Below are 26,358 nucleotides of genomic sequence, written 5' to 3'. Positions count from 1 at the left end.
TCACATTGCAGTCTTTTGTCTCTATTTTACAAACAAACGTCTTAGATGAAACAGGTTTTGGGAAATTAAACCGACATGTTGTTTTCTTTTTCCTGCATGATTTAGAATGTCGTTTCGAGTGTGTTTGAACTGATGACACAATGTCCAATAATGTATCATCATCTGAGGGTAACTCGCATGTAACATATTTATCTATGAACTCAACGACCTCCTCATCTGTGTTTTTATCAATTTGGGGAGCACCCTCAATCCAAAACAGACAGTGTACATGAGGAGAACCGCGCTGCTGAAATTCTACCCTATAAAAGTGATCAATGATTTTGCCAATTGGTTGGGAAGGAGACATGAGAACCTCGTTCAAGAAACAATGCCATCTGTAGTCAAACATCCTCGCAGCTGTGACCGGGTTACGACGCAACAACTCACACCTGTCTGCCCACTCCAAATCCTCTACAGTCTGTGTCCTGCCTTCCTGTTTTAGAATAGTGGTCAAAAGATTCTGCCAGTGCAGATCCGCAGAGGAAAACGAGCAAAACCATGTCGGGATCCCCAACTGACGTACGCAGGCTAAGATGTCTTTCTGAACTGACTGCCAAAAAGCTGGAGTTCCTCTAATTGGCTTAAGAAACCTATAACCCTCATCGCACTTTAACAACTGCTTCAAAGACTCCTCGTCCATCAACATTTCTGGACTAATCCTTTGCGACTTCTGTCCACCTTTACCCTTGCGCAACGCAACAGAAACACTCGATGACACACGATCTATCTCTGACATGTATTGGGCAAAGAAAATGTATTCTACATTACGTGCAAAACGACCGTCCGCATGCATAATCCTGTTATTAAAGTAACGAGACAACGTTAGGCGATATGAGCGGCTGTCATGGAAAGTCTTACTACCAAGAGGAAACAACACAGGGAAACATTTAGCCTCATTCGTGTGGTCAGAAAGCACCCTAACTGGACTATTCCCCTCTGCAGGCGCAATGTTTACAATATCATCAAAATACTGGTCTAATGCTTCCTGACCAATATCTATAGGCATAAGACAAGTGTCCTGAAACATGCAGTGCTGCTGTCTGTCATGTAACAATTCATCTTGTATTATCTCTGATGTTTCCTCTACACCATCAACTACAGCCTGTTCTGTGACCTCACCACCTGCCTGAGTTGTCACCTGACAATGACTAACAACCTGATCATCCTGACAGGCCTCTACCTTTTCTACGACAGCTTCATCCTCACTGGCTGGCTGCTCCTCCTCATTCTCCCCATCTTTTTGCATACAAAACTCATTCACCCACTCTTCATTAAACTCAATGTCATTGTAATACATATTAGTCCTCTTTAAATACTCTAGCGCCTGTCTTACACGTGAAGTATCCACAAACTGATACTCGTAATGTCCTTTAAACGTCAATTTACGCTTTAATTTCACCTGTAGCAAAGACCCTTCCATGCTACAACGTGGCAACACATTAGTCGTCTGCACTACGTTGGCTGGAACACATGTAATCGGACCATGTACTCCATTCTGTCCTCCTTTAGGCAATGCCAACATTTTCATAAACGGAATGTGCAGAGCTATCAGGTGTTGTTCTAAACTATTCAAACATGCCAGTTCAGGTGGAATGGGATCAAGCATCAAAGTATTAACCCAACATTCAGCTGGTATCTGACCTTTACTTATCTTATTGTGACAGGTATAACAAATCCAAAGCTGCCCTCTAGATGAAACCAACTGACAAGGCACAACACAGTCATCAGAACACCTATGCAAAAACTTCTCACTAATGCACGTTTCTGCAATGCCAGCTGTTGCTGAACTTCTAGTATACACTTCCCTATCACAACTCAGCAATTGAGATCTAAACAACAACCGATGACAAACACAACACACAAAATGTGGCCCATCTCTGACTTTCTCTAAAAACTGATGCATAACAAAACCAAAATCTTCTGACTTCTCTGTCTTCTGCTTCCTACTAAACACAACACTGGCAATAACTTGCTGCTTAAACTCAGAACTATCATGATACTTTCTTTTCCTCAGTTCTCTACTCCTTTCTTTAACCTTCTGTCTATGCTTGATGCTGTCTCTATAGTTCACCATACTATGTACTTTACTCTTAGCTTTAACAGTCTCTCTATGCTGGAAGTTGTCTCTATATTTCAACATACTCTTGCCTTTAACATTCTCTCTATGCTGGAAGTTGTCTTTATATTTCACCATACTGTTTAATTTACTCTTGGCTTTAACACTCTCTCTATGTGGTATATTTTTATGATAGTTTGCTACACTCCATAATTTTGCCCTTTCCCTAAACAGCACATTTTCATGATACATCTTTCTAATCCTTAACTGACGTTTCTCCCTTATCAACATGTTCAATTTCTCCTGTGTCGTTTTCTTATGGCTCATATACTTTGACCTCAATGACTTACTACTTGATTTTACGTCAGTAGCATCCTTCACAACATCAGCACTATCAACACCTTTATCAGAAACTGCACATTCTAATTTACATGCTACTGCTGCCTTGTCACCGTCTACAATATCCTTCATTCTAGACCTAATGCTGTAACCTGTCACTTCATTAACTTTACAGTAACCGTAACAAGTGTGTAGTCCAGGCTTACAAACACAAACAACATTCTCAAAATGCTTGTCCATGATGTTCTCTAAATAAATGCACTCTGCAGACAAAAGGTCATTGTCACTGGTGTACTTCAGCCAACGTCCACCATAAAATGTACACACACTAACTCCTAACCAATCTGCAGTAACCTGTATTTCCACCTCTGTGGCCCAAGTGTTAACGGTTCTCATCCTGGACTGATGAATGTACTCTAACACAGAGGAATAGTCACTCCTCAAAATACTCTGGTATTTACCTGCATTCCTCTCCAGCTCTTTACATACTGCCAGTCTAATCTTACGATGGTGCTTCTGTGAACCACTCACAGCCTGAGAGATGGCTCTGAAGAAGCAGTTACCATCAGCCACGATCTTCTCATTCCTACATGGGACACCTGTCAACCCAACTTCTTTGGACACAGGACCAGTGACCTTCACAAAGTCAACATTTAATTTTGTACACAAAACCTGACAAACATCTACACTAAGAGGACAGAAGACCAGCTCTTCATTCCTCACAGCACTAATAAATTCTACATCTGAGTTAATTTGACTAACATTAAGCCTCTTTGATTTCTTCGACATGCAGGTGTGAGAAGAAATCTTGCGTTTTCTGCCATAAGTACTTGTTGGTTCTTCCTCTGAACCGCTGCTAACCTCAATGGCTAAAGTCTGGACAGACACTGATACACTCGCAGCTACGCTAGGCTCTGGTGTTGGCACTGTACTCATATCAATGATACAACTCTCCACAGAAATACCAGACTGTACTGGACTTACACCACCACTAACACTAACACCACACAGTTCGTACAGCTTCTGACTTGAGCTGACACTGTCTGCGAAACAACAGATGTAGTGGTGCAATTCATCGAGACATGCAAAATGCAAAACCACACTTGTACCGTTGCAGTGTAACAAGCCAAAGTTACTGCGTGAGTGACTGTCGACCACAGCGAAATGTCCATTCTCACAGATGATGGCAGAAGTGTTACCACACAGTGTCAGAAGACATGCGCTGTACTGACTGAAGATCCTCTCCAGTCCATTGCGTAGACTGACAAACACACCAAAGTCAACTAGTTCACCATCAGTCACACCTACTTCACCAAATACCACATCGCCAAAAGTAAAGTTACGCACCTGTCCATCAATCACTAACTGCTGTGGCAAATCTGGAACAGACAAAAGACCCGACTGATGCATAAAGATGCCATGGTCACGCAAACTGCTGTACAACTCATCACCTACAACCAATGCGCGATCCAGATCATGCCTCTTCCACGAAAACACACTGCTCACCGTGTGTTTGGCTAAGCTGACAAAAGCTATTGCCATACACTGCAATCCTCCATATTTAAACTGCTCATCTCCTTGGTGAAATGACCCCCTTACAACCTTTACTAGCTTAATTCCTCTGCTATTCTTAGCCACCATTGCCACAACATTGCTGTTGGAACATAACTGAGCTGCTTTATCATCTGAAACAGAAAAACAAGGAGAAAAACTAGACTTAGCTTTGCTGATCTTCTGTGGCATTCGTGCTCCCTCCTCGACGGTGGACTCCATCGGCATGGCAGGGCAAGCTGCAGCAACCTCCTCCTCCCCCAACACCACCTCTGGCACCACACCAGCACACAATGGCACCGCAGACCCCTCCAGGAACTCCTGGGACACGGCCTCCACCTGAGAAATGTAAAGACAAGGTTTTACTAAGAAACAGAATAAATGAAGAAATGTTGATGATGTTTGTCATCAATAACAAGTCTCACATTTAAACATAGACAAACCTGCTGCACTGCTGGGCTGGGCCTGGAGGCAGACTCGATCACACGTGCAGGTGAAGGTGTTGGCAGCACTTGTAAAGAAAAGGAAAGGACAAAAAGTCAATATAACAATGCACTCGTTAAACATGCATATGTACAAAGATATACCAAAAACAGTATTGAAACAAAAACAAAACAAAAAACACCACACCAACCTGCCGCTTTCCTCCTCTGCTCCTCCTGGCAACACCTCTCATCTGACGCTTCACAGGGGAAGCCTAAAGGAAAAAAAAACAGTACTATATAACAGCTGACTCCATGTTTAGCTCTTGGCAGTATATACACATATAATTTGTAGGAAAGTTACCTGGCCAGCTGCTGGAGCAGCAGTGCAGTCAGAGGCAGAAGAAGGCGAAACCTTCTCCATGGCATCCAACATGGCACCGCTGAACCACACAGGGTTGGACGGGATGACAGACTGTCGCACCGTAGGTGTTCCAGCCTTTAAAATACAAAGAGAATTAAAGCTGCAAGCAGCGATGATCGGGCCCTCGCACCCCAGCGCATGTCGAAGTGACGCTCAGTCGAAGGGCTTTTGTCAGTGACTTGTTGTGTAAAGTTTGAGGCAGATCCAACCGTGTACACTCAAGTTATATCAATTTCCTCTGTCATGGCGAAACATCAAAACTCAACGCCACGCCACGGCCAAACCATCATGATCATACACTAGTCTAGATGACACACACTGATTTTGAAGTCCTTACGATGAATTCTGTAGGAGGAGTTCTTTAAAATACAAGGTATGCGAAATGGCCAAGAAAAGGCGAAAATTGACCAGTTTTTCAAGATGGCCGACTTCCTGTTCCACTTACAATAAGGCTTCAAGAGGCTTTTTTGTGCGTGTTGACATTATACATGTGCCCTGTGAATTTCATCTTTCTACGTTAATCTGGAAGGCGGGGCTGCAATTTTGAAATTTTAAAGGGGGCGCTGTTGAGCCATTTTGCCACGCCCATTCAAAGCGACCACATAGGATTTGAGCTGACATCACTCTAGACATGTGTGTCAAGTTTCATGACTGTAGAGCAATCCCTTCTCCCTGAAAAACAGTATCATATTTCATGGCGAAGGATGTGTCGCCATGGTAACAGCATTCAGTTTTGGGTCATGAGCTGCCAAATGTAGCATCACCAAGGTCTTGTTTATTAGCTGACTTAATTTCAGGTGCATCAGCCAAATTTCCTAGGAGTAATTAGACAAAGTACGACGCATGATACTTCCTGTTGCCAGTAGGTGGCGCTATGACTTTCGCTAAATATGAGACTGAACATGTGTTCAGATTGGGACTCTTAACAAGCATATGAAATGTGGAAAAGATCAGACCACGTGGAGTCAAGTTATAAGGCATTGAAATTTCATGGCGTCACAGCGAAATTCGCCGCGTCGCCATGGCAACACCTTTCAACGAAGGGTCACCAACTTCATAATATAAGATCTCCAAGGTCTTGAGGCTATTCTCAGTAAATTTCAGCTGGATTCCATCACCGTGCTGCCCACAGGGCGTCAGAGCGTAAAACATGTAACTTCCTGTTGCCAGGAGGTGGCGCTATGACTCATATCCTGTATTGTCACATGGACCCGTTCAGGGCGGGACTCTTCTGAAGCACAAAAGGTTTGGCTCTCTTAGGATCATGTATGCCGGAGTTATAGCCGTTTCATTTTTCATGGCGAAGGATCGAAATTCGACGCCCAGCCACGCCCCCTAGGAAAGACTAATGAGAATTGTTTTAATAACTTTTAATCTCCTATGCCTGTAGATGATACGGACCGAATTTGAAAGTCCTGGGGTCAAATCTCTAGGAGGAGTTCGTTAAAGTATGCGGGCTGGAAATGACAAAATCGGTGCAAAATTTCAACTTTGATACAAAATGGCCGACTTCCTGTTGGAGTTAGGCTATGTGTCCTTGGGACTTTTTGGTGCGTCTGGTCATGATACATATGCATACCGAATTTCGTTCTCCTACGACAATCTGTATCGAGGGGCTCAATTCTAGGTGGCGCTGTCGAGCCATTTTGTCCCGCTTTATTTCGAGACCCATAAAATATCGCAATTTTCGCCAGTCCTGACATCTGTGCAAATTTTCATGAGTTTTCGTGCATGTTTAGGCCCTCAAAAATGCGTTTGTTTCGGAGGAATACTAATAATAATAATAATAATTAAAGCTGCAAGCAGCGATGATCGGGCCCTCGCACCCCAGCGCATGTCGAAGTGACGCTCAGTCGAAGGGCTTTTGTCAGTGACTTGTTGTGTAAAGTTTGAGGCAGATCCAACCTTGTACACTCAAGTTATATCAATTTCCTCTGTCATGGCGAAACATCAAAACTCAACGCCACGCCACGGCCAAACCATCATGATCATACACCAGTCTAGATGACACACACTGATTTTGAAGTCCTTACGATGGATTCTGTAGGAGGAGTTCTTTAAAATACAAGGTATGCGAAATGGCCAAGAAAAGGCGAAAATGTACCATTTTTTTCAAGATGGCCGACTTCCTGTTCGACTTACAATAAGGCTTCAAGAGGCTTTTTTGTGCGTGTTGACATTATACATGTGCCCTGTGAATTTCATCTTTCTACGTTAATCTGGAAGGCGGGGCTGCAATTTTGAAATTTTAAAGGGGGCGCTGTTGAGCCATTTTGCCACGCCCATTCAAAGCGACCACATAGGATTTGAGCTGACATCACTCTAGACATGTGTGTCAAGTTTCATGACTGTAGAGCAATCCCTTCTCCCTGAAAAACAGTATCATATTTCATGGCGAAGGATGTGTCGCCATGGTAACAGCATTCAGTTTTGGGTCATGAGCTGCCAAATGTAGCATCACCAAGGTCTCGTTTATTAGCTGACTTAATTTCAGGTGCATCAGCCAAATTTCCTAGGAGTAATTAGACAAAGTACGACGCATGATACTTCCTGTTGCCAGTAGGTGGCGCTATGACTTTCGCTAAATATGAGACTGAACATGTGTTCAGATCGGGACTCTTAACAAGCATATGAAATTTGGAAAAGATCAGACCACGTGGAGTCAAGTTATAAGGCATTGAAATTTCATGGCGTCACATCGAAATTCGCCGCGTCGCCATGGCAACACCTTTCGACGAAGGGTCACCAACTTCATAATATAAGATCTCCAAGGTCTTGAGGCTATTCTCAGTAAATTTCAGCTGGATTCCATCACCGTGCTGCCCACAGGGCGTCAGAGCGTAAAACATGTAACTTCCTGTTGCCAGGAGGTGGCGCTATGACTCATATCCTGTATTGTCACATGGACCCGTTCAGGGCGGGACTCTTATGAAGCACAAAAGGTTTGGCTCTCTTAGGATCATGTATGCCGGAGTTATAGCCGTTTCATTTTTTAAAGGGGGCGCTGTTGAGCCATTTTGCCACGCCCATTCAAAGTGACCACATAGGATTTTAGCTGACATCACTCTAGACATGTGTGTCAAGTTTCATGACTGTAGAGCAATCCCTTCTCCCTGAAAAACAGTATCGTATTTCATGGCGAAGGATGTGTCGCCATGGTAACAGCATTCAGTTTTGGGTCATGAGCTGCCAAATGTAGCATCACCAAGGTCTTGTTTATTAGCTGACTTAATTTCAGGTGCATCAGCCAAATTTCCTAGGAGTAATTAGACAAAGTACGACGCATGATACTTCCTGTTGCCAGTAGGTGGCGCTATGACTTTCGCTAAATATGAGACTGAACATGTGTTCAGATCGGGACTCTTAACAAGCATATGAAATTTGGAAAAGATCAGACCACGTGGAGTCAAGTTATAAGGCATTGAAATTTCATGGCGTCACATCGAAATTCGCCGCGTCGCCATGGCAACACCTTTCAACGAAGGGTCACCAACTTCATAATATAAGATCTCCAAGGTCTTGAGGCTATTCTCAGTAAATTTCAGCTGGATTCCATCACCGTGCTGCCCACAGGGCGTCAGAGCGTAAAACATGTAACTTCCTGTTGCCAGGAGGTGGCGCTATGACTCATATCCTGTATTGTCACATGGACCCGTTCAGGGCGGGACTCTTATGAAGCACAAAAGGTTTGGCTCTCTTAGGATCATGTATGCCGGAGTTATAGCCGTTTCATTTTTCATGGCGAAGGATCGAAATTCGCCGCCCAGCCACGCCCCCTAGGAAAGACTAATGAGAATTGTTTTAATAACTTTTAATCTCCTATGCCTGTAGATGATACGGACCGAATTTGAAAGTCCTGGGGTCAAATCTCTAGGAGGAGTTCGTTAAAGTATGCGGGCTGGAAATGACAAAATCGGTGCAAAATTTCAACTTTGATACAAAATGGCCGACTTCCTGTTGGAGTTAGGCTATGTGTCCTTGAGACTTTTTGGTGCGTCTGGTCATGATACATATGCATACCGAATTTCGTTCTCCTACGACAATCTGTATCGAGGGGCTCAATTTTCTTGACTTTCTAGGTGGCGCTGTCGAGCCATTTTGTCCCGCTTTATTTCGAGACCCATAAAATATCGCAATTTTCGCCAGTCTTGACATCTGTGCAAATTTTCATGAGTTTTCGTGCATGTTTAGGCCCTCAAAAATGCGTTTGTTTCGGAGGAATAATAATAATAATAATAATAATAATAATAACTCCTTCAGTTTCAATAGGGCTTCGCACCGGTCGGTGCTCGGGCCCTAATAACTCCTTCAGTTTCAATAGGGCTTCGCACCGGTCGGTGCTCGGGCCCTAATAATAATAAGAATAATTAAAGCTGCAAGCAGCGATGATCGGGCCCTCGCGTCCTTGCGTATGTCGGGGCTCGGCGCTGGTGAAGGGCTTCTGTCACAGGCATATAGATGTCCCCAGACCTGGGGTCCGTTTTACAAAGCAGGTTTAGTGAAAACTCAGAGTCTGTTAACCCTGAAATGAGGGAAACTCTGAGTTTTCCGTTTCAAAAAGGGAGGTAACTCAAACCAGAGAAAGAGGGATAACTCTAGCCTGTTTCAGAGAGAGGGGTAACTTAAGCTCTCGGTCAGTTACCGTAGCAACAGACTCTATGAATCTAACCTGGTCGGGACCAGGTTTTTCTCAATGAACCTCGAGTTTCTCTCAGTCTCCGCCCTCTTTCAGAGCCACACACTCCATTTGATTTCCTCATTCATTCAGGCAGCAGGCGAGTTTTGGCGTAGCCTAGTTCTGCCGTCTGTCATTTAAAGAAATCATTAAAAAAAATAAATTAATTAAAAAAAAAATCAGAGTCAGTATATTAGAAGTCCATTAGGCACAGTAAGTGGCGACTTTTTTTCACTAACATGGCATGTCCTTTTGATAACGACCCCGTGGATGAAGGTGCAGCATTACTGCGCAGAGAATTAAATATTCGTCGAGAGATGGTTATCAGACCACGCATAGATGTTCTAGCATTTCCAGCCATTATCTTTTTGAGTGGTACCATTTCACGTCACAGTCCATCATCTACATACACAACCTAAGCCGTCTTTACATTTGCAACATTACCAATCGTAGTCATGCTCTCACATCCCAGCAGATATTGTGTGTTGCGCTGCGTTTCTTTGCAAATGGTTTGCAAAAGTTTTTTGTACAATGTCGGAGCCAGCCACTGGCCTTCCTAAATTCTGGCTTAGGGCCAGCTCCTCTGCCTCCGTTAGAGGTGGCGGTGCTGGACCACCACCCGTTTTACGGGCATCTGCCTTCTTTCTGTTGGCTGAGTAGAAGTCTGTGTTAGTTTAAATAGGATTAATTATTTAACAGAACATGATGTAGATGAGAAGACATTTATGTGTGTGAAACCAGCATTATGTTGGGGATAAAACAACTGCACAGTCAAACAGCCACTTAATATTTACTTTACAATGTAAAACATGATCAAAATGAGGTACCCCCATGAGATTATGCCGAGGTCTCACCTGTTTGAACAATGTTTTTAAATTTCATCCTAAACTGCTGCCAAGTGCGCTTGGACCTAAATGAAATAAATTAATAGGCCACCATTCAAGCAGTTTTCCTCTGTAATATTATTGTGATTACAAAGGACTACATTTAAACTTACGCAATGACCGAGCAGCAGCCGTCTCCCTCTCTTTTGCAGCCGCAGCGGTGTTGCACTTCTTTCTGAAAACATGCTCAAACTCGTCGTATGAGCGAATTAAGATGTCTAGTTCTAGGGGGGCGAAAAACGCAGCCATCCTCTTCCCCGTTGCCATGGTGACTCGTTGAATCGGGGCTCCATTTATGCTGGCTTTTTATAGTTGTGGTGCACGCGCTTAACTCCAGGTGAAACTACTCCGAGTTGATTAAACTGACTCAAATCAGCTGTTCTGGAACCGGAAACTCAGAGTTTTCTATCTCAGAGTAGATCAACTCAGAGTTCAGGATTAGACTCAGAGTTTGTTGAACCTGCTTTGTGAAACGGACCCCTGAGCTGTTTTCAGACAGTGCAAGGGGAAATTAACGTCACATCCTCAATCACCTACTCTGCCTGCTGCAGGTGCTGCTGCATTGAAATGTGGTAGGGGGCGCTATGGAGCCAGTTTTCATCACTGACTGAATATTGGTATTTAGACGTGTTCAGGCTGGGAGTCTTATCAAACATGTAAAGTTTGGTGTAGACTCCAGCATTTACACTAAACTTATAGCAATTTCGCCTGTCATGGCGAAACATCAAAACTCAACGCCACGCCACGGCCACACGCTTCAATGCTAAGTAAATGTTTTGATAACTTTTGATCACACACTAGTGTAGATGACACACACTGATTTTGAAGTCGTTACCATGAATTCTGTAGGAGGAGTTCGTTAAAATACAAGGTATGCCAAATGGTCAAAAAAACGCGAAAAATGACCACTTTTATCAAGATGGCCGACTTCCTGTAGGACTTACGATATGGCTCCAAGAGGCTTTTTTGTGCGTCTTGACATGATACATTAGCCTCCCGAATTTCATTTTCCTAGGTTCATCTGGAAGGCGGGGCTACAATTTTGAAATTTTCAAGGGGGCGCTGTTGAGCCATATTGTCACGTCTATGCAAATGACCTATCCAGGATTTTAGCTGGTGTCGCTCCAGACATGTGTGCCAAGTTTCGTGACTGTAGACCCATCCCTTATCCCTAAAATACACCATCGTATTTCATGGCGAAGGATGTGTCGCCATGGCAACGGCGTTTGGTCATGGGTCATGACCTACCCAATGTAGCATCACCAAGGTCTTACATCTTAGCTGAGTCAATTTCAGATGCATCGGCCAAATTTCCTAGGAGTAATACAACAAAGAACGACGCATGATACTTCCTGTTGCCAGTAGGTGGTGCTATGACTCTCACTAAATATGGGCCTGAAAATGTGTTCAGACCGGGACTCTTAACAAGCATATGAAATTTGGAAAAGATCAGACCATGTGGAGTCAAGTTATAAGGCTTTGAAATTTCATGGCGAGACATCGAAATTCGCCGCGTCGTCATGGCAACACCTTTCCACGAAAAGTCACCAACTTCATAATATACCGTCTCCAAGGTCTTTAGGCTATTCTGAGTAAATTTGAGGTGGATCCCATCACCGTGCCACCCACAGAGCGTCAAAGTGTAAAACATGTAACTTCCTGTTGCCAGTAGGTGGCGCTATGACTTACATCCAATATTGACACATGGATGTGTTCAGGACGGGACTCTTTCCAAGCACAAAAGGTTTGGGTCTCTTAGGATCGTGCATGCCGGAGTTATGGCTGTTTGAATTTTCACGGCGAAGGATCGAAATTCGCCGCCCGACCACACCCCCTCAACAATGTCGAAAACTCACCGTTTTGATAACTTTTCATCTCCCAGGTCTGTAGATGATACTGACCGAATTTCAAGTTGCTCAGGTCAAATCCCTAGGAGGAGTTCGTTAAAGTACGCGGGCTAAAAACGGCAAAATTGGCCTGAAAATGGCAACTTTGAACCAAAATGGCCGACTTCCTGTTGGATTTAGGGTATGGCTCCAAGAGACTTTTTGGTGTGTCTGGTCATGATATATAAGCACACCAAATTTCATTGTTCTACGACGATCTGTATCGTGGGGCTCGCTTTTCTTATTTTTCTAGGTGGCGCTGTCGAGCCATTTTTCCCCGCATTTTTTGTGAGACGCATAAAATCTGCGATTTTCACCAGAACTGACGCGCACGCCAATTTCGGTGAGTTTTGGTACACGTTTGTAGAAGTTATTTGAGGTCAAAGAGTCGCAATAATAATAATAATAATAATAATAATAATAATAATAATAATAATAATAATAATAATAATAATTCCTTTGGGAACAAGAGGGCTTCGCGCTGGTCAGCGCTCGGGCCCTAATAATAATAATTCCTTTGGAAACAAGAGGGCTTCGCGCTGGTCAGCGCTCGGGCCCTAATAATAATAATAATAATAATAATAATTCCTTTGGAAACAAGAGGGCTTCGCGCTGGTCAGCGCTCGGGCCCTAATAATAATAATAATAATAATAATAATAATAATAATAATAATAATTCCTTTGGAAACAAGAGGGCTTCGCGCTGGTCAGCGCTCGGGCCCTAATAATAATAAGAATAATAATAATAATAATAATAATAATAATAATAATTCCTTTGGTAACAAGAGGGCTTCGCGCTGGTCAGCGCTCGGGCCCTAATAATTCCTTCAGTTTCAATAGGGCTTCGCACCGGTCGGTGCTCGGGCCCTAAAAAGGAGAATTGCTTAGATGTTTCTCAACCAAACAATACAGTAAAAATGTCCAGCCACACAATGAGTTAGCACAACACACTACCTTGCACTCCCGTCCAACAACTGTCCACTCCCAGGGGTCGCTGTGACGAGGCACGGGAACATGTCCCGTCACAACCAGCCTGGGGGAAACCCTGGTACGCGGTGACGTCCGAGGAGACACCCGAGGCTCAGGTGGAGGGAGTACCAGCTGGCGGACCGCAGCATCCCACAGCACCTCCACCATGACCGGCATGCCATCGGTGTCGCTGAGGTGCACCTGAAAAACAGTCAAACAGCAGACTTTAATCACATGTGTTTATCTTACATATGGGAAAACAAAACTCTTCCATGTTACATATCACTACAACAAAGTATGCTGTACTTACACCGTCGTGGCACCACAGCTCCAACCGATGCAGAGGGAGGTGCTCTGCCACAGACACATATGGGAGACCTGACAAAGAAGTGAAACATGATTACTTCTTCTAATCTTAACACCTGTATTAACTATTTGTGTTAAATTTTACAGTATATTAATTACAACTGCAGATGACCAAAACTTTACATACCCATGCGTGCTGTGACACGGTGGTACTCCTGACGCAGCAGGATCCGTGTTGATGCGTGGAGGGAAGTCCAGCACAAACACCTACAGAGCAAAAAGTAAATTACAATTATGTCCTTAAAATTAGCATGTGCTTTACAGATGTGCCACTTAAGGACCAAGAAATAATGACAGTATCTTTTCACAAAACTATACACACCTTGGGCCAGAGGTTGCAGACAGTGGTCAGGAGAGCACCAAAGTCCAACGCTGCCTCACCAATGGTCCTGCTGGCAGTGAGGTTGTTGCTCGGGGCACACACACAGACCGCGTCCGGGGTCCACGGGAGGGAAGCATGCATCACCTCTGTCCTCAGGTCAGCTGCCGCTCCACCTGGAACAGAGAGAAAAGAAAAAGACAAAGATCCCTGTGGCATACTTACAAATCCGTCCACGATGGCCCGCAGGTGAGAGTCTCCAACGACGAACACCATCTGCTACAGAGACAGTGCGTTAGAACAAAGACACCAACCATGACTCCATACACTCATCAATGTCTTCTAAATAAAAAAGACAAATACCTGCTGCTCCGGACGCTGTGCTGGAGTGACGAACTTGATGGGACGGTGGGTCAGCTCGGAAGTTCGCCATCTCCGCACACGATGGCGGTAACCAGTACCGCGCCCTGTTACAACGTTGATCATGGTAAAGAATGTCAACACATGCCTAGCAAATCGATACATTTTATTGAAACTCTTCAAAAATACATTATACATACGAGCAACAAACTCGGGGATGGGTGGCCCAGGGGTCCAAGACTGCCGCTCCGCAATCCTCCGCTTGGCTGCTTGAGCACGACGGTGGGACTTCGCACGGGGCATCTGCAATGACAAATTACTTTTTATTTAACCTTAACACAGAAAGCATTGCAGCCTGTGCCAATGATATTCAGAATTCACACACAAAATTGATTCAACTTACCTTGGCAGTGAGATGGGCAACTTTTATTTAAAAAAAACTGTGTGTGAGTGAGTGTATGTAGTTCTGTGTGTGTGTGTAATCTGTAAATGTGTGACAATTATCAATAGGTTATGTGTGTCTTTATAAATTAAATAACTATATGTATAAATGTTGTAGATCAGAGAATCACAGATATAGTGCAAATATCGCTTGTGACAGCTGACAAACCAGCAGAGCACCAGATCACACAGGCAAGAGTTGGATATCTGTAAATATAAGAATAAACATCGTTTTATTTAAGCCATGCTGTTATGTAGAAAAATTATAAAATAATGTGTTAAAAAAAGGATAAAATATTGAACATCCACAATACATTGATCCATATCTTTATACAATGTTTTAATAATGAATTTATTCCCAAAAACATGATTAACAAATTATATTGCAAAGCAGCCTTTCAGTCACAACCTAGCACAAAACCAACCTTTAGCCTCTATAATGCTACTATAAGATTTAGAATAACATGCTCATGCTATATCAATGTGTTCAGTTCACTAAAATTAACTGCAACTTGTGGTCTCTTGTGGTAAACAGTCTTATTAGGAATTAGTTGTAATTACATATCCATCAAACAGTCTGATTACGGTTTTAGGCCTGTTTATGCTAGCCAACATTGGCATTCTCGCTAATAACAATAGGGTGTAAATGCACCGTGCTAAACAAGCTACCGCCATGGTCTGCCCCACCCCCTCGTCCAAATACGGTCACTTCCGACTCCAACAATCAAATATGGCAACGGCCAAACCAAGATGGCGACTGCCAAAGCGCAACTCAAAGCTTCACAGTGGCACTTCCAACGGCCAAAATGGCCGCAGCCGAGCCGTACTACTGGCGTTTTGTCTGTACACGGCTTTACAGATAATTCGAATGACCACAAATTATGATAATCCATAGAAAACCATCAATACATCTTTGAATCCATCTCACATTATCTACACTGCTTTTTGTATTTTATCAAATTATTTTAGCATCAGCCACGTGTTTAAAAACTACATTTTATCAAAGGAAACTAGCTGTGTGTGAAATTTTGCCCGCGCCTGCATCCACCCTCACCACACAGAGTCACAAACGTGGCAACGGCCAAATCCAAGATGGCGATTGCCAAAACGCTACACTCGAGGCTTCACAAAAGCAGTTCCAACGGCCACAATGGCCGCAGCCGCGCCGTACTACAAACGTTTGGTCTGTATACGACTTTAGCATACAATGCACATGGCCACAGATTATGTAATCCATGAAAATCCATCAATAAATCTTTTTAACATCTCACGTTATTTGGAATAATTTAAGCAAATTATTCCATAAAGACTACATTTTATCAGAGGACACTAAGCTGTGTGTGAAATTTTGCCCGCGCCTGCATCCACCCTCACCACACAGAGTCACAAACGTGGCAACGGCCAAATCCAAGATGGCGATTACCAAAACGCTACACTCGAAGCTTCACAAAAGCAGTTCCAACGGCCACAATGACCGCAGCCGCGCCGTACTACTAACGTTTGGTCTGTATACGACTTTAGCATACAATGCACATGGCCACAGATTATGTAATCCATGAAAATCCATCAATAAATCTTTTTAACATCTCACATTATTTACACTACTTTTTGTTTTTTATGGAATAATTTAAGCATCAGCCACGTGTCTAAACACTGCATTTTATCAGAGAAAAGTAAGCTGTGTGTGAAATTTCGCCCGCGCCTCAACCAACCCCACCACACAAGGTCAACAAACAACAGTCACATTACAAATTTACTGTATATGTTCAATAGAAAATTACTAAAAACATCGGTTCACTTAACAAAGAGTTAATACCACAGAGAAGACAATAGTTCTTACCTCGACAACGTGACCAAGTGTGGCCTGTACCACTCAAGCAGGCTGTTTTATGAGCTTGCATGACACGTCATCAAACCATCACCACGCCCACACACATTACTAGCGCAATCAGTGCAACAATCATGTACATAAAATGGCGTCGTCTCGGACTTTCTGGAAGTTGACTCACATTTGTACCTAAAAATAGATGTGTGCGACGTGGAAAAAACACTCGTACACTCTGCGACTACTAATTGCAACCATAAAAGTATATGAATTCTAAACGGATTTAAGTTCAAACGCCGGTACAAAAAGTGGCGACGCTTGTAAGGTCAGCGGAGCATTAACTGCAGCATGACCGAAAGAAGCACAACCAGTTCGCCTCTGCTAACCTCTCAGCTAACCCCGGCTCTCTGTTTAGATCCAAACGGAGCACCGAGTCCCGATTTGTTATTTAGGTTAAAGCGGAGAGAATCAGCGGGTCTGTCGGCCAGCTGAGTGAAGTGAAACCTGCGGAAAAAACACCGTGACCATCACGGTAAAACAGTCCGTAGAGAACTACCGTGTTCAGCTGCACAGATAGGAAATCCCTCGGCTGACAGGATGTACCACTCTGTGAGGAAAAATATTTTACCCTCCCCTTTTTGGTTGGCAACAACGGTTGGCAACCAGCATATTGGGTGCATTACTGCCACCCTCTTCCTGAGTTTTTCCCTCATATCAGCTATAGTCTTTCTTGATCATTGGTACAATATATGATTACATATGTAATAGTCCCCTCAGCCAAGTCAGAAAAAATATGTGCATGTATGAACAGCAATTGGAGAAGATGACCGTCAAAAAGTAATCATGTTAAATAATCATGATCTCAATATTGAAAAAAAATGATCGTGATTATATTTTTTGCCATAATCAAGCACCCCTAAGAACAGCAAATTGTGATTTACATACACACACACACGTCTGAGTTTAAATATGTATGTGATCAATTGTAAATATGTTATAATGAATTGTTTTCTTTAAGAAACTCTTACTTGAACATTTTTCAGTGTGCTCCTAAAGTTATATGTATGCTCCTAATTTCTTTCATTTAGGAGCACATGTGCTCCTTGAAAAGAAGTAAGGATTGAACACTGCTGTCAGATATGTAGAAGCATTAAGTAAGTGGAGTGTGGTGCAGTCCAAGGGCTTCTGTCACAGGCAGTAGATGTTTACTTTACCCATCCCCCCCCTCCCATTCTCTCTCTCTCCCTCACAGATGGAAGGAAAGATTTCAAAGTGATCTTCTTGTGAAATATCCTCATAAATCCCATAACTTTGGCCAAATCCTACATAAAAATATCATTTTTTTGTAGGAATTTTCGTTGCGAATCCTTTGATACAGGTTTGAAAGTGGTCGGACTTATAGTTTAGACGCCAGATGCCCCAGTTTGGCACAAAGTCCATGCCCAGAATTTGCCTCCCCATTGGTTTACATTGTAAGGTGTAATGTCGCACTCCAACTTTCAGGGCTTACTAAATCTAAACCGTTCGAGTTATTACAAAGTTTTTAATAACTTTTGCTCAACACAGTGTGATAAGTCATGTATTAAAGTTTGAAGCCGATACCATTAACGCCCTAGGAGGAGATAGCGTTTATTCAAGGTCCAAAATTGGCAAAAAATCGTATTTTGAAATTGACATTGCAGATTTCCTGTTGGATTTAGGTCAGGGGTGTCAGTGTATGATTTGTAGGTCTTGATGAGACGAATAATTGAGTTTTGGTTCGATCTCTCTACGACATTCCCACGAGCCGTGGCAGTCGTTTTAGATACATAGGTGGCGCTAGAGAGCACATTTTGGCACTTTGGGTGTTAATTTTTACATTATATTAAATTTTTCACCATTCCTGATGTGCGTGCCAAATTTGGTGAGTTTTTGAGTATGTTTAGGGGGTCAAATTTAGAGTTAAAGTGGCGTAATAATAAAGAAGAAAGAAACAAACACACGAAAAACAATAGGGTCTTCGCCCTTTGGGCTCAGGCCCTAATAATAATTAAAGCTGCAAGCAGCGTTGAACGGGCCTTCGCGCCCTTGCGCACAGCAGGCCGCGGCGCAGTCAGTTGAGCTTGTGGGAACCAAGAAAACGTTTAGAGATGATCAGTGTGAGAGTCTTTAGACACACAATACTAACCAGTGTCTCTCTGTGAGCCCACCCCTCTGTTCACAGACAATTATGGATTATGAAATCAAAATATTGTTAACCTTAATCAATAATTCAGACACCAACTGTAGGATCTGTGAGGAACACAGTTGAGTATTTGCTATAATTATCAATTATCAATAATGATTAATTATAACAATTAATAGAATTATTAATATGAACTAGCAAATACGGAGCACCACCCGGAAACCGGGACCAATAACCGAACAAGGTAATCTCATAAATGGGAGTTCACCTAGAATGTTAATATCTGAGAGATAATCATTCAAGGGTGAACAAAGAAGGGTTGAATTCGAGCTCTGACTCCTTCAATCAGCCACTTTTCACAATATGTTACCAATAATGACAAAAGAACTTCTCTTTAAAGATATAACAGTGTTAATTAAACTCAGCAAAATTAACAAAGTTAACAAATGCTTCATTCAATAAATAGCTATTCTAAAATCTAATTCTACCAAACAAAACACAAACAGCTTTGCACAGGGTTGGACACTTGCAGGTTGGACACTTTTGTCCGACGTTATCTGACCATCAGATGTGCAAAACGATGTCGGTGCGTGTATCTGTGCGTGCGTGAGTGTGGTGTTAGTCACAAGAGAGGGAGGAGGGAAAGCGATCGTGAGAGAGAGAGAGAAGCGGTTCTTTTTCCACAGAGAGCGCACGTACGGACAGCAGTCTGTAACGCACGTTGTCTGGTTTCAGATCGACAAATCAGTTTACTTTCTCACTCACGGCAGCACAAACACAGTAGTCCCGAGCGGGACAAACACAAAATAGTCTAGCGTGGTGAACACAACTAACAGGCAGCAAACAGGCAGCAGCGGAGCATTAACTGCAGCATGACCGAAAGAAGCACAACCAGTTAGCCTCTCCTAGCCTCTCAGCTAACCCCGGCTCTCTGCTTAGATCCAAACGGAGCACCGAGTCCCGATTTGTTATTCAGGATAAAGCGGAGAGAATCAGCGGGTCTGTCGGCCAGCTGAGTGAATGAGACCTGCAGGAAAAAAAACCGTGACCATCACGGTAAAACAGTCCGTAGAGAACTACTGTGTTCAGCTGCACAGATAGGAAATCCCTCGGCTGACAGGATGTACCACTCTGTGAGGAAAAATACTTTACCCTCCCCTTTTTGGTTTATAACAATGGTTGGCAACCAGCATATTAGGTGCATTACTGCCACCCTCTTCCTGAGTTTTTCCCTCATATCAGCTATAGTCTTTCTTGATCATTAGCACAATATATGATCACGTGTAATAGTCCCCTCAGCCAAGTTAGAAAAAATATGTGCATGTATGAACAACAGCAATTGGAGAAGATGACAGTCAAAAAGTAATCATGTTAAATACTCATGATCTCAATATTGAACAAAAATGATCGTGATTATAATTTTTGCCATAATCAAGCACCCCTAAAAACAGCAAATTGTGATTAACATACACACACACACACACACAGAGTTTAAATATCTATGTGATAAATTGTAAATATGTATGTAATGAATTGTTTTCTTTAAGAAACTCTTACTTGAACATTTTTCAGTGTGCTCCTAAAGTTATATGTATGCTCCTAATTTCTGTCATTTAGGAGCACATATACTCCTTGAAAAAAAGTAAGGATTGAACACTGCTGTCAGATATGTAGAAGCATTAAGTAACTGGAGTGTGGTGCAGTCCAAGGGCTTCTGTCACAGGCAGTAGATGTTTACTTTACCCATCCCCCCCCTCCCATTCTCTCTCTCCCTCTCAGCTGGAAGGAAAGATTTCAAAGTGATCTTCTTGTGAAATATCCTCATAAATCCCATAACTTTGGCCAAATCCTTCATAAAAATCACATTTTTTTGTAGGAATTTTCGTCGCGAATCCATTGATACAGGTTTGAAAGTGGTCGGACTTATAGTTTAGACGCCAGATGCCCCAGTTTGGCACAAAGTCCATGCCCAGAGATTGCCTCCCCATTGGTTTACATTGTAAGGTGTAATGTCGCACTCCAACTTTCAGGGCTTACTAAATCTAAACCGTTCGAGTTATTACAAAGTTTTTAATAACTTTTGCTCAACACAGTGTGATAAGTCATGTATTAAAGTTTGAAGCCGATACCATTAACGCCCTAGGAGGAGATAGCGTTTATTCAAGGTCCAAAATTGGCAAAAATTCGTATTTTGAAATTGAGATTGCAAACTTCCTGTTGGATTTAGGTCAGGGGTGTCAGCGTATGATTTGTAGGTCTTGATGAGACGAATAATTGAGTTTTGGTTCGATCTCTCTACGACATTCCTACGAGCCGTGGAGGCTGTTTTAGATACATAGGTGGCGCTAGAGAGCACATTTTGGCACTTTGGGTGTTTATTTTTACATTATATCAAATTTTTCAGCATTCCTGATGTGCGTGCCAAATTTGGTGAGTTTTTGAGCATGTTTAGGGGGTCAAATTTAGAGTTAAAGTGGCGTAACAATAAAGAAGAAAGAAACAAACACACGAAAAACAATAGGGTCTTCGCCCTTTGGGCTCAGGCCCTAATTAAAGCTGCAAGCAGCGATGATCGGGCCCTCGCGTCCTTGCGTATGTCAGGGCTCGGCGCTGGTGAAGGGCTTCTGTCACGGGCATATAGATGTCCCCAGACCTGGGCTGTTTTCAGACAGTGCAAGGGGAGAATAACGTCACATCCTCAATCACCTACTGTGCCTGCTGCAGGGGCTGCTGCATTGAAATGTCGTAGGGGGCGCTATGGAGCCAGTTTTCATCACTGACTGAATATTGCTATTTAGACGTGTTCAGGCTGGGAGTCTTATCAAACATGTAAAGTTTGGTGTAGACTCGAGTATTTACACTAAACTTATAGCAATTTTGCCTGTCATGGCGAAACATCAAAACTCAACGCCACGCCACGGCCACACGCTTCAATGATAACTAAATCTTTTGATAACTTTTGATCACACACTACTGTAGATGACACACTGATTTTGAAGTCGTTACGATGAATTCTGTAGGAGGAGTTTGTTAAAATACAAGGTATGCGAAATGGTCAAAAAAACGCGAAAAATGACCACTTTTATCAAGATGGCCGACTTCCTGTAGGACTTACAATACGGCTCCAAGAGGCTTTTTTGTGCGTCTTCACATGATACACAAGCCTCCCGAATTTCTTTTTCCTAGATTAATCTGGAAGGCGGAGCTACAATTTTGAAATTTTCAAGGGGGCGCTGTTGAGCCATATTGTCACGTTTATGCAAATGACCTATCCAGGATTTTAACTGGTGTTGCTCCAGACATGTGTGCCAAGTTTCGTGATTGTTGACCCATCCCTTATCCCTAAAATACAGCATCGTATTTCATGGCGAAGGATGTGTCGCCATGGCAACGGCGTTTGGTCATGGGTCATGACCTGCCCAATGTAGCATCACCAAGGTCTTACATCTTAGCTGAGTCAATTTCAGGTGCATCGGCCAAATTTCCTAGGAGCAATACAACAAAGAACGACGCATGATACTTCCTGTTGCACTCTGGCCCGTCGGGATCAGATCACGCTTTTTAAAAATGAGGGATATTTCTTACAAGTGTGGTGTGCTTTTATTTTGAAAGTTTGATTGACATGTGTACTGTCAGGTGTGTAGAGACAATAAGTAACTGCAGCTGGACACAGAAAAATACTCATATATTTGAATGGAGAGTGTGAGCGAACCCACACCTTTTTGAACATTTACTGCTTCCACATAATTTTAGATACAAACTTCATTTGAACTTTAAATGAGTCACGAGACTTTGACCTACAAATCTTGAATTTACATGTGTTTTCTATCTTTTATTGTTTTTGAGATATTAGAGTGTGAGTTTTAAAGTCTTTTCTTGCTCCTCCAGTGATTTTATAATGAGTGTGTATTGCGGAATGTTTCACAGCACTGAGGGAGTGACATCACCAGGAGCAGTTGGAGAGGAGGATTTCTGAGAACGCTTCTCGTGAAATATCCTCATAAATCCCATAACTTTGGCCAAATCTAACATTAAAAATCATATTTTAGTAGGAAATTTCGTTGCGAATCCATTGATAAAGGTTTGAAAGTGGTCAGACTTATAGTTTAGCTGCCAGATGCCCCAGTTTGGCACAAAGTCCATGCCCAGAATTTGCCTCCCCATTGGTTTACATTGTAAGGTGTAATGTCGCACTCCAACTTTCAGGGCTTACTAAATCTAAACCGTTCGAGTTATTACAAAGTTTTTAATAACTTTTGCTCAACACAGTGTGATAAGTCATGTATTAAAGTTTGAAGCCGATACCATTAACGCCCTCGGAGGAGATAGCGTTTGTTCAGGGGCCAAAATTGGGGAAAAGTCTTATTTTGAAAAGCTGATTGCAGACTTCCTGTTGGATTTAGGTCAGGGGTGTCAGCGTATGATTTGTAGGTCTTGATGAGACGAATAATTGAGTTTTGGTTCGATCTCTCTACGACATTCCTACGGGCCGTGGCGGCCGTTTTAGATACATAGTTGGCGCTCTCGAGCACATTTTGGCACTTCGGGGGTTAATTTTTACATTTTATCAAATTTTTCACCAGACCTGATGTGCGTGCCAAATTTGGTGAGTTTTTGAGCATGTTTAGGGGGTCAAATTTAGAGTTAAAGTGGCGTAACAAGAAAGAAAGAAGAAAGAAAGAAACACACGAAAAACAATAGGGTCTTCGCCCTTTGGGCTCAGGCCCTAATTAAAGCTGCAAGCAGCGTTGAACGGGCCTTCGCGCCCTTGCGCACAGCGGGCCGCGGCGCAGTCACCTAAGCTTCTGGGAACCAAGAAAACGTTTGGAGATGATCAGTGTGAGAGTCTTTTGACACACAATACTAACCAGTGTCTCTCTGTGAGCCCACCCCTCTGTTCACAGACAATTATGGATTATGAAATCAAAATATTGTTAACCTTAATCAATAATTCAGACACCAACTGTAGGATCTGCGAGGAACACAGTTGAGTATTTGCTATAATTATCAATTATCAATAATGATTAATTATAACAATTAATAGAATTATTAATATGAACTAGCAAATACGGAGCACCACCCGGAAACCGGGACTAATAACCGAACAAGGTAATCTCATAAATGGGAGTTCACCTAGAATGTTAATATCTGAGAGATAAACATTCAAGGGTGAACAAAGAAGGGTTGAATTCGAGCTCTGACTCCTTCAATCAGCCACTTTTCACAATATGTTACCAATAATGACAAAAGAACTTCTCTTTAAAGATATAACAGTGTTTATTAAACTTAGCAAAATTAACAAAGTTAACAAATGCTTCATTCAATAAATAGCTATTCTAAAATCTAATTCTACCAAACAAAACACAAACAGCTTTGCACAGGGTTGGACACTTGCAGGTTGGACACTGTTGTCCGACGTTATCTGACCATCAGATGTGCGAAACGATGTCAGTGCGTGTATCTGTGTGCGCGTGAGTGTGATGTTAGTCACAAGAGAGGGAGGAGGGAAAGCGATCGTGAGAGAGAGAGAAGCGGTTCTTTTTCCACAGAGAGCGCACGTACGGACGGCAGTCTGTAACGCACGTTGTCTGGTTTCAGATCGACAAATCAGTTTACTTCCTCACTCACGGCAGCACACCGTGACCATCACGGTAAAACAGTCCGTAGAGAACTACTGTGTTCAGCTGCACAGATAGGAAATCTCTCGGCTGACAGGATGTACCACTCTGTGAGGAAAAATATTTTACCCTCCCCTTTTTGGTTTATAACAACGGTTGGCAACCAGCATATTAGGTGCATTACTGCCACCCTCTTCCTGAGTTTTTCCCTCATATCAGCTATAGTCTTTCTTGATCATTAGTACAATATATGATCACATGTGTAATAGTCTCCTCAGCCAAGTTAGAAAAAATATGTGCATGTATGAACAACAGCAATTGGAGAAGATGACCGTCAAAAAGTAATCATGTTAAATAATCATGATCTCAATATTGAACAAAAATGATCGTGATTATAATTTTTGCCATAATCAAGCACCCCTAAAAACAGCAAATTGTGATTTACATACACACACACACACACACACAGTTTAAATATGTATGTGATCAATTGTAAATATGTTATAATGAATTGTTTTCTTTAAGAAACTCTTACTTGAACATTTTTCAGTGTGCTCCTAAAGTTATATGTATGCTCCTAATTTCTGTCATTTAGGAGCACATGTACTCCTTGAAAAGAAGTAAGGATTGAACACTGCTGTCAGATGTGTAGAAGCACTAAGTAAGTGGAGTGTGGTGCAGTCCAAGGGTTTCTGTCACAGGCAGTAGATGTTTACTTTTCCCATCCCCCCCTCCCATTCTCTCTCTCCCTCACAGCTGCAGAGAAGGTTATAGTGTACTCTTCTTGTGAAATATCCTCATAAATCCCATAACTTTGGCCAAATCCTACATAAAAATCACATTTTTTTGTAGGAATTTTCGTCGCGAATCCAATGATACACGTTTGAACGTGGTCAGACTCATAGTTTAGACGCCAGATGCCCCAGTTTGGCACAAAGTCCATGCCCAGAGATTGCCTCCCCATTGGTTTACATTGTAAGGCGTAATGTCGCACTCCAACTTTCAGGGCTTACTAAATCTAAACCGTTCGAGTTATTACAAAGTTTTTAATAACTTTTGCTCAACACAGTGTGATAAGTCATGTATTCAAGTTTGAAGCCGATACCATTAACGCCCTAGGAGGAGATAGCGTTTATTCAAGGTCCAAAATTGGCAAAAATTCGTATTTTGAAATTGAGATTGCAAACTTCCTGTTGGATTTAGGTCAGGGGTGTCAGCGTATGATTTGTAGGTCTTGATGAGACAAATAATTGAGTTTTGGTTCGATCTCTCTACGACATTCCTACGGGCCGTGGCGGCCGTTTTAGATACATAGGTGGCGCTCTCGAGCACATTTTGGCACTTTGGGGATTACTTTTTACATTTTATCAAATTTTTCACCATTCCTGATGTGCGTGCCAAATTTGGTGAGTTTTTGAGCATGTGTAATGGGTATAGAATGGACCCAATAGCAGCACAAATGACACTGGTATAAATTTTGCAGTCTTTATTTCACACAATGTCAAGGCAATAGTAGCACGGTCGGACAAACACAGTTTTGATGAGTATGGCTCCACCAGAAATTGAACCCCGATCTTCCACTTCCACAGCGGACAAAGACCAGGGAACAGGCAGGCAGATCTCAGAGTCAGGGACAGAAGGGTGGTGGGTTTACCGGGGCAGAGACGAGGAGCGATGGTCGAAGACAAGCTGATCAGGAACCAGGAAGGCAGTCTAGTGATGAAGGCAAGATGACAATAGACAATCTGACAAAGAGGGAGTGGGCCGAGGCAGCTTATATACTGGCTTGATTGCAGATGATGAGCAGGTGGGAGCGCCAGTTGAAGGTGGTTGAACTAATGAGGGGTGTGGCAGAGCAGGAACGGTCCCCCAGAGACCGGTCTGGTGGAGGCAAAGTGCGGGCTCCCCGACGGGCAGGCATCTGAGCTGGCTGGTCAGGATGACACCGATGAAAATCAGCAATGAGGTTGGAGTCGGCGATGAAACGAGCAGGAACCCAGGATCTCTTTTCTGGGCCATA

The 26,358-nt window shown here is 42.7% G+C and overlaps 1 protein-coding gene across 1 annotated transcript; it reads right to left on the bottom strand.

Annotated features, from left to right (window-relative positions):
- Positions 1-37: 37 nt before the first annotated feature.
- On the bottom strand, positions 38-15,124 carry LOC122969723 (the record flags this gene model as incomplete). The annotated part of the gene is given in 12 exon segments (XM_044335665.1): positions 38-4,324; positions 4,429-4,496; positions 4,619-4,682; positions 4,772-4,906; positions 13,231-13,446; positions 13,556-13,623; positions 13,739-13,781; positions 13,783-13,818; positions 13,934-14,206; positions 14,294-14,397; positions 14,491-14,593; positions 14,694-15,124. Coding segments are annotated over 11 exon segments (5,397 nt in total), but the record flags the coding sequence as incomplete, so codon positions are not given.
- Positions 15,125-26,358: the final 11,234 nt, after the last annotated feature.

This window comes from Thunnus albacares, chromosome 2 (assembly GCF_914725855.1).
Source record: "Thunnus albacares chromosome 2, fThuAlb1.1, whole genome shotgun sequence".
Classification (NCBI taxonomy): domain Eukaryota; kingdom Metazoa; phylum Chordata; class Actinopteri; order Scombriformes; family Scombridae; genus Thunnus; species Thunnus albacares.
The sequence above is the reverse complement of the archived record's forward strand: the minus strand, read 5'-3'. Positions and strand labels throughout refer to the sequence as shown.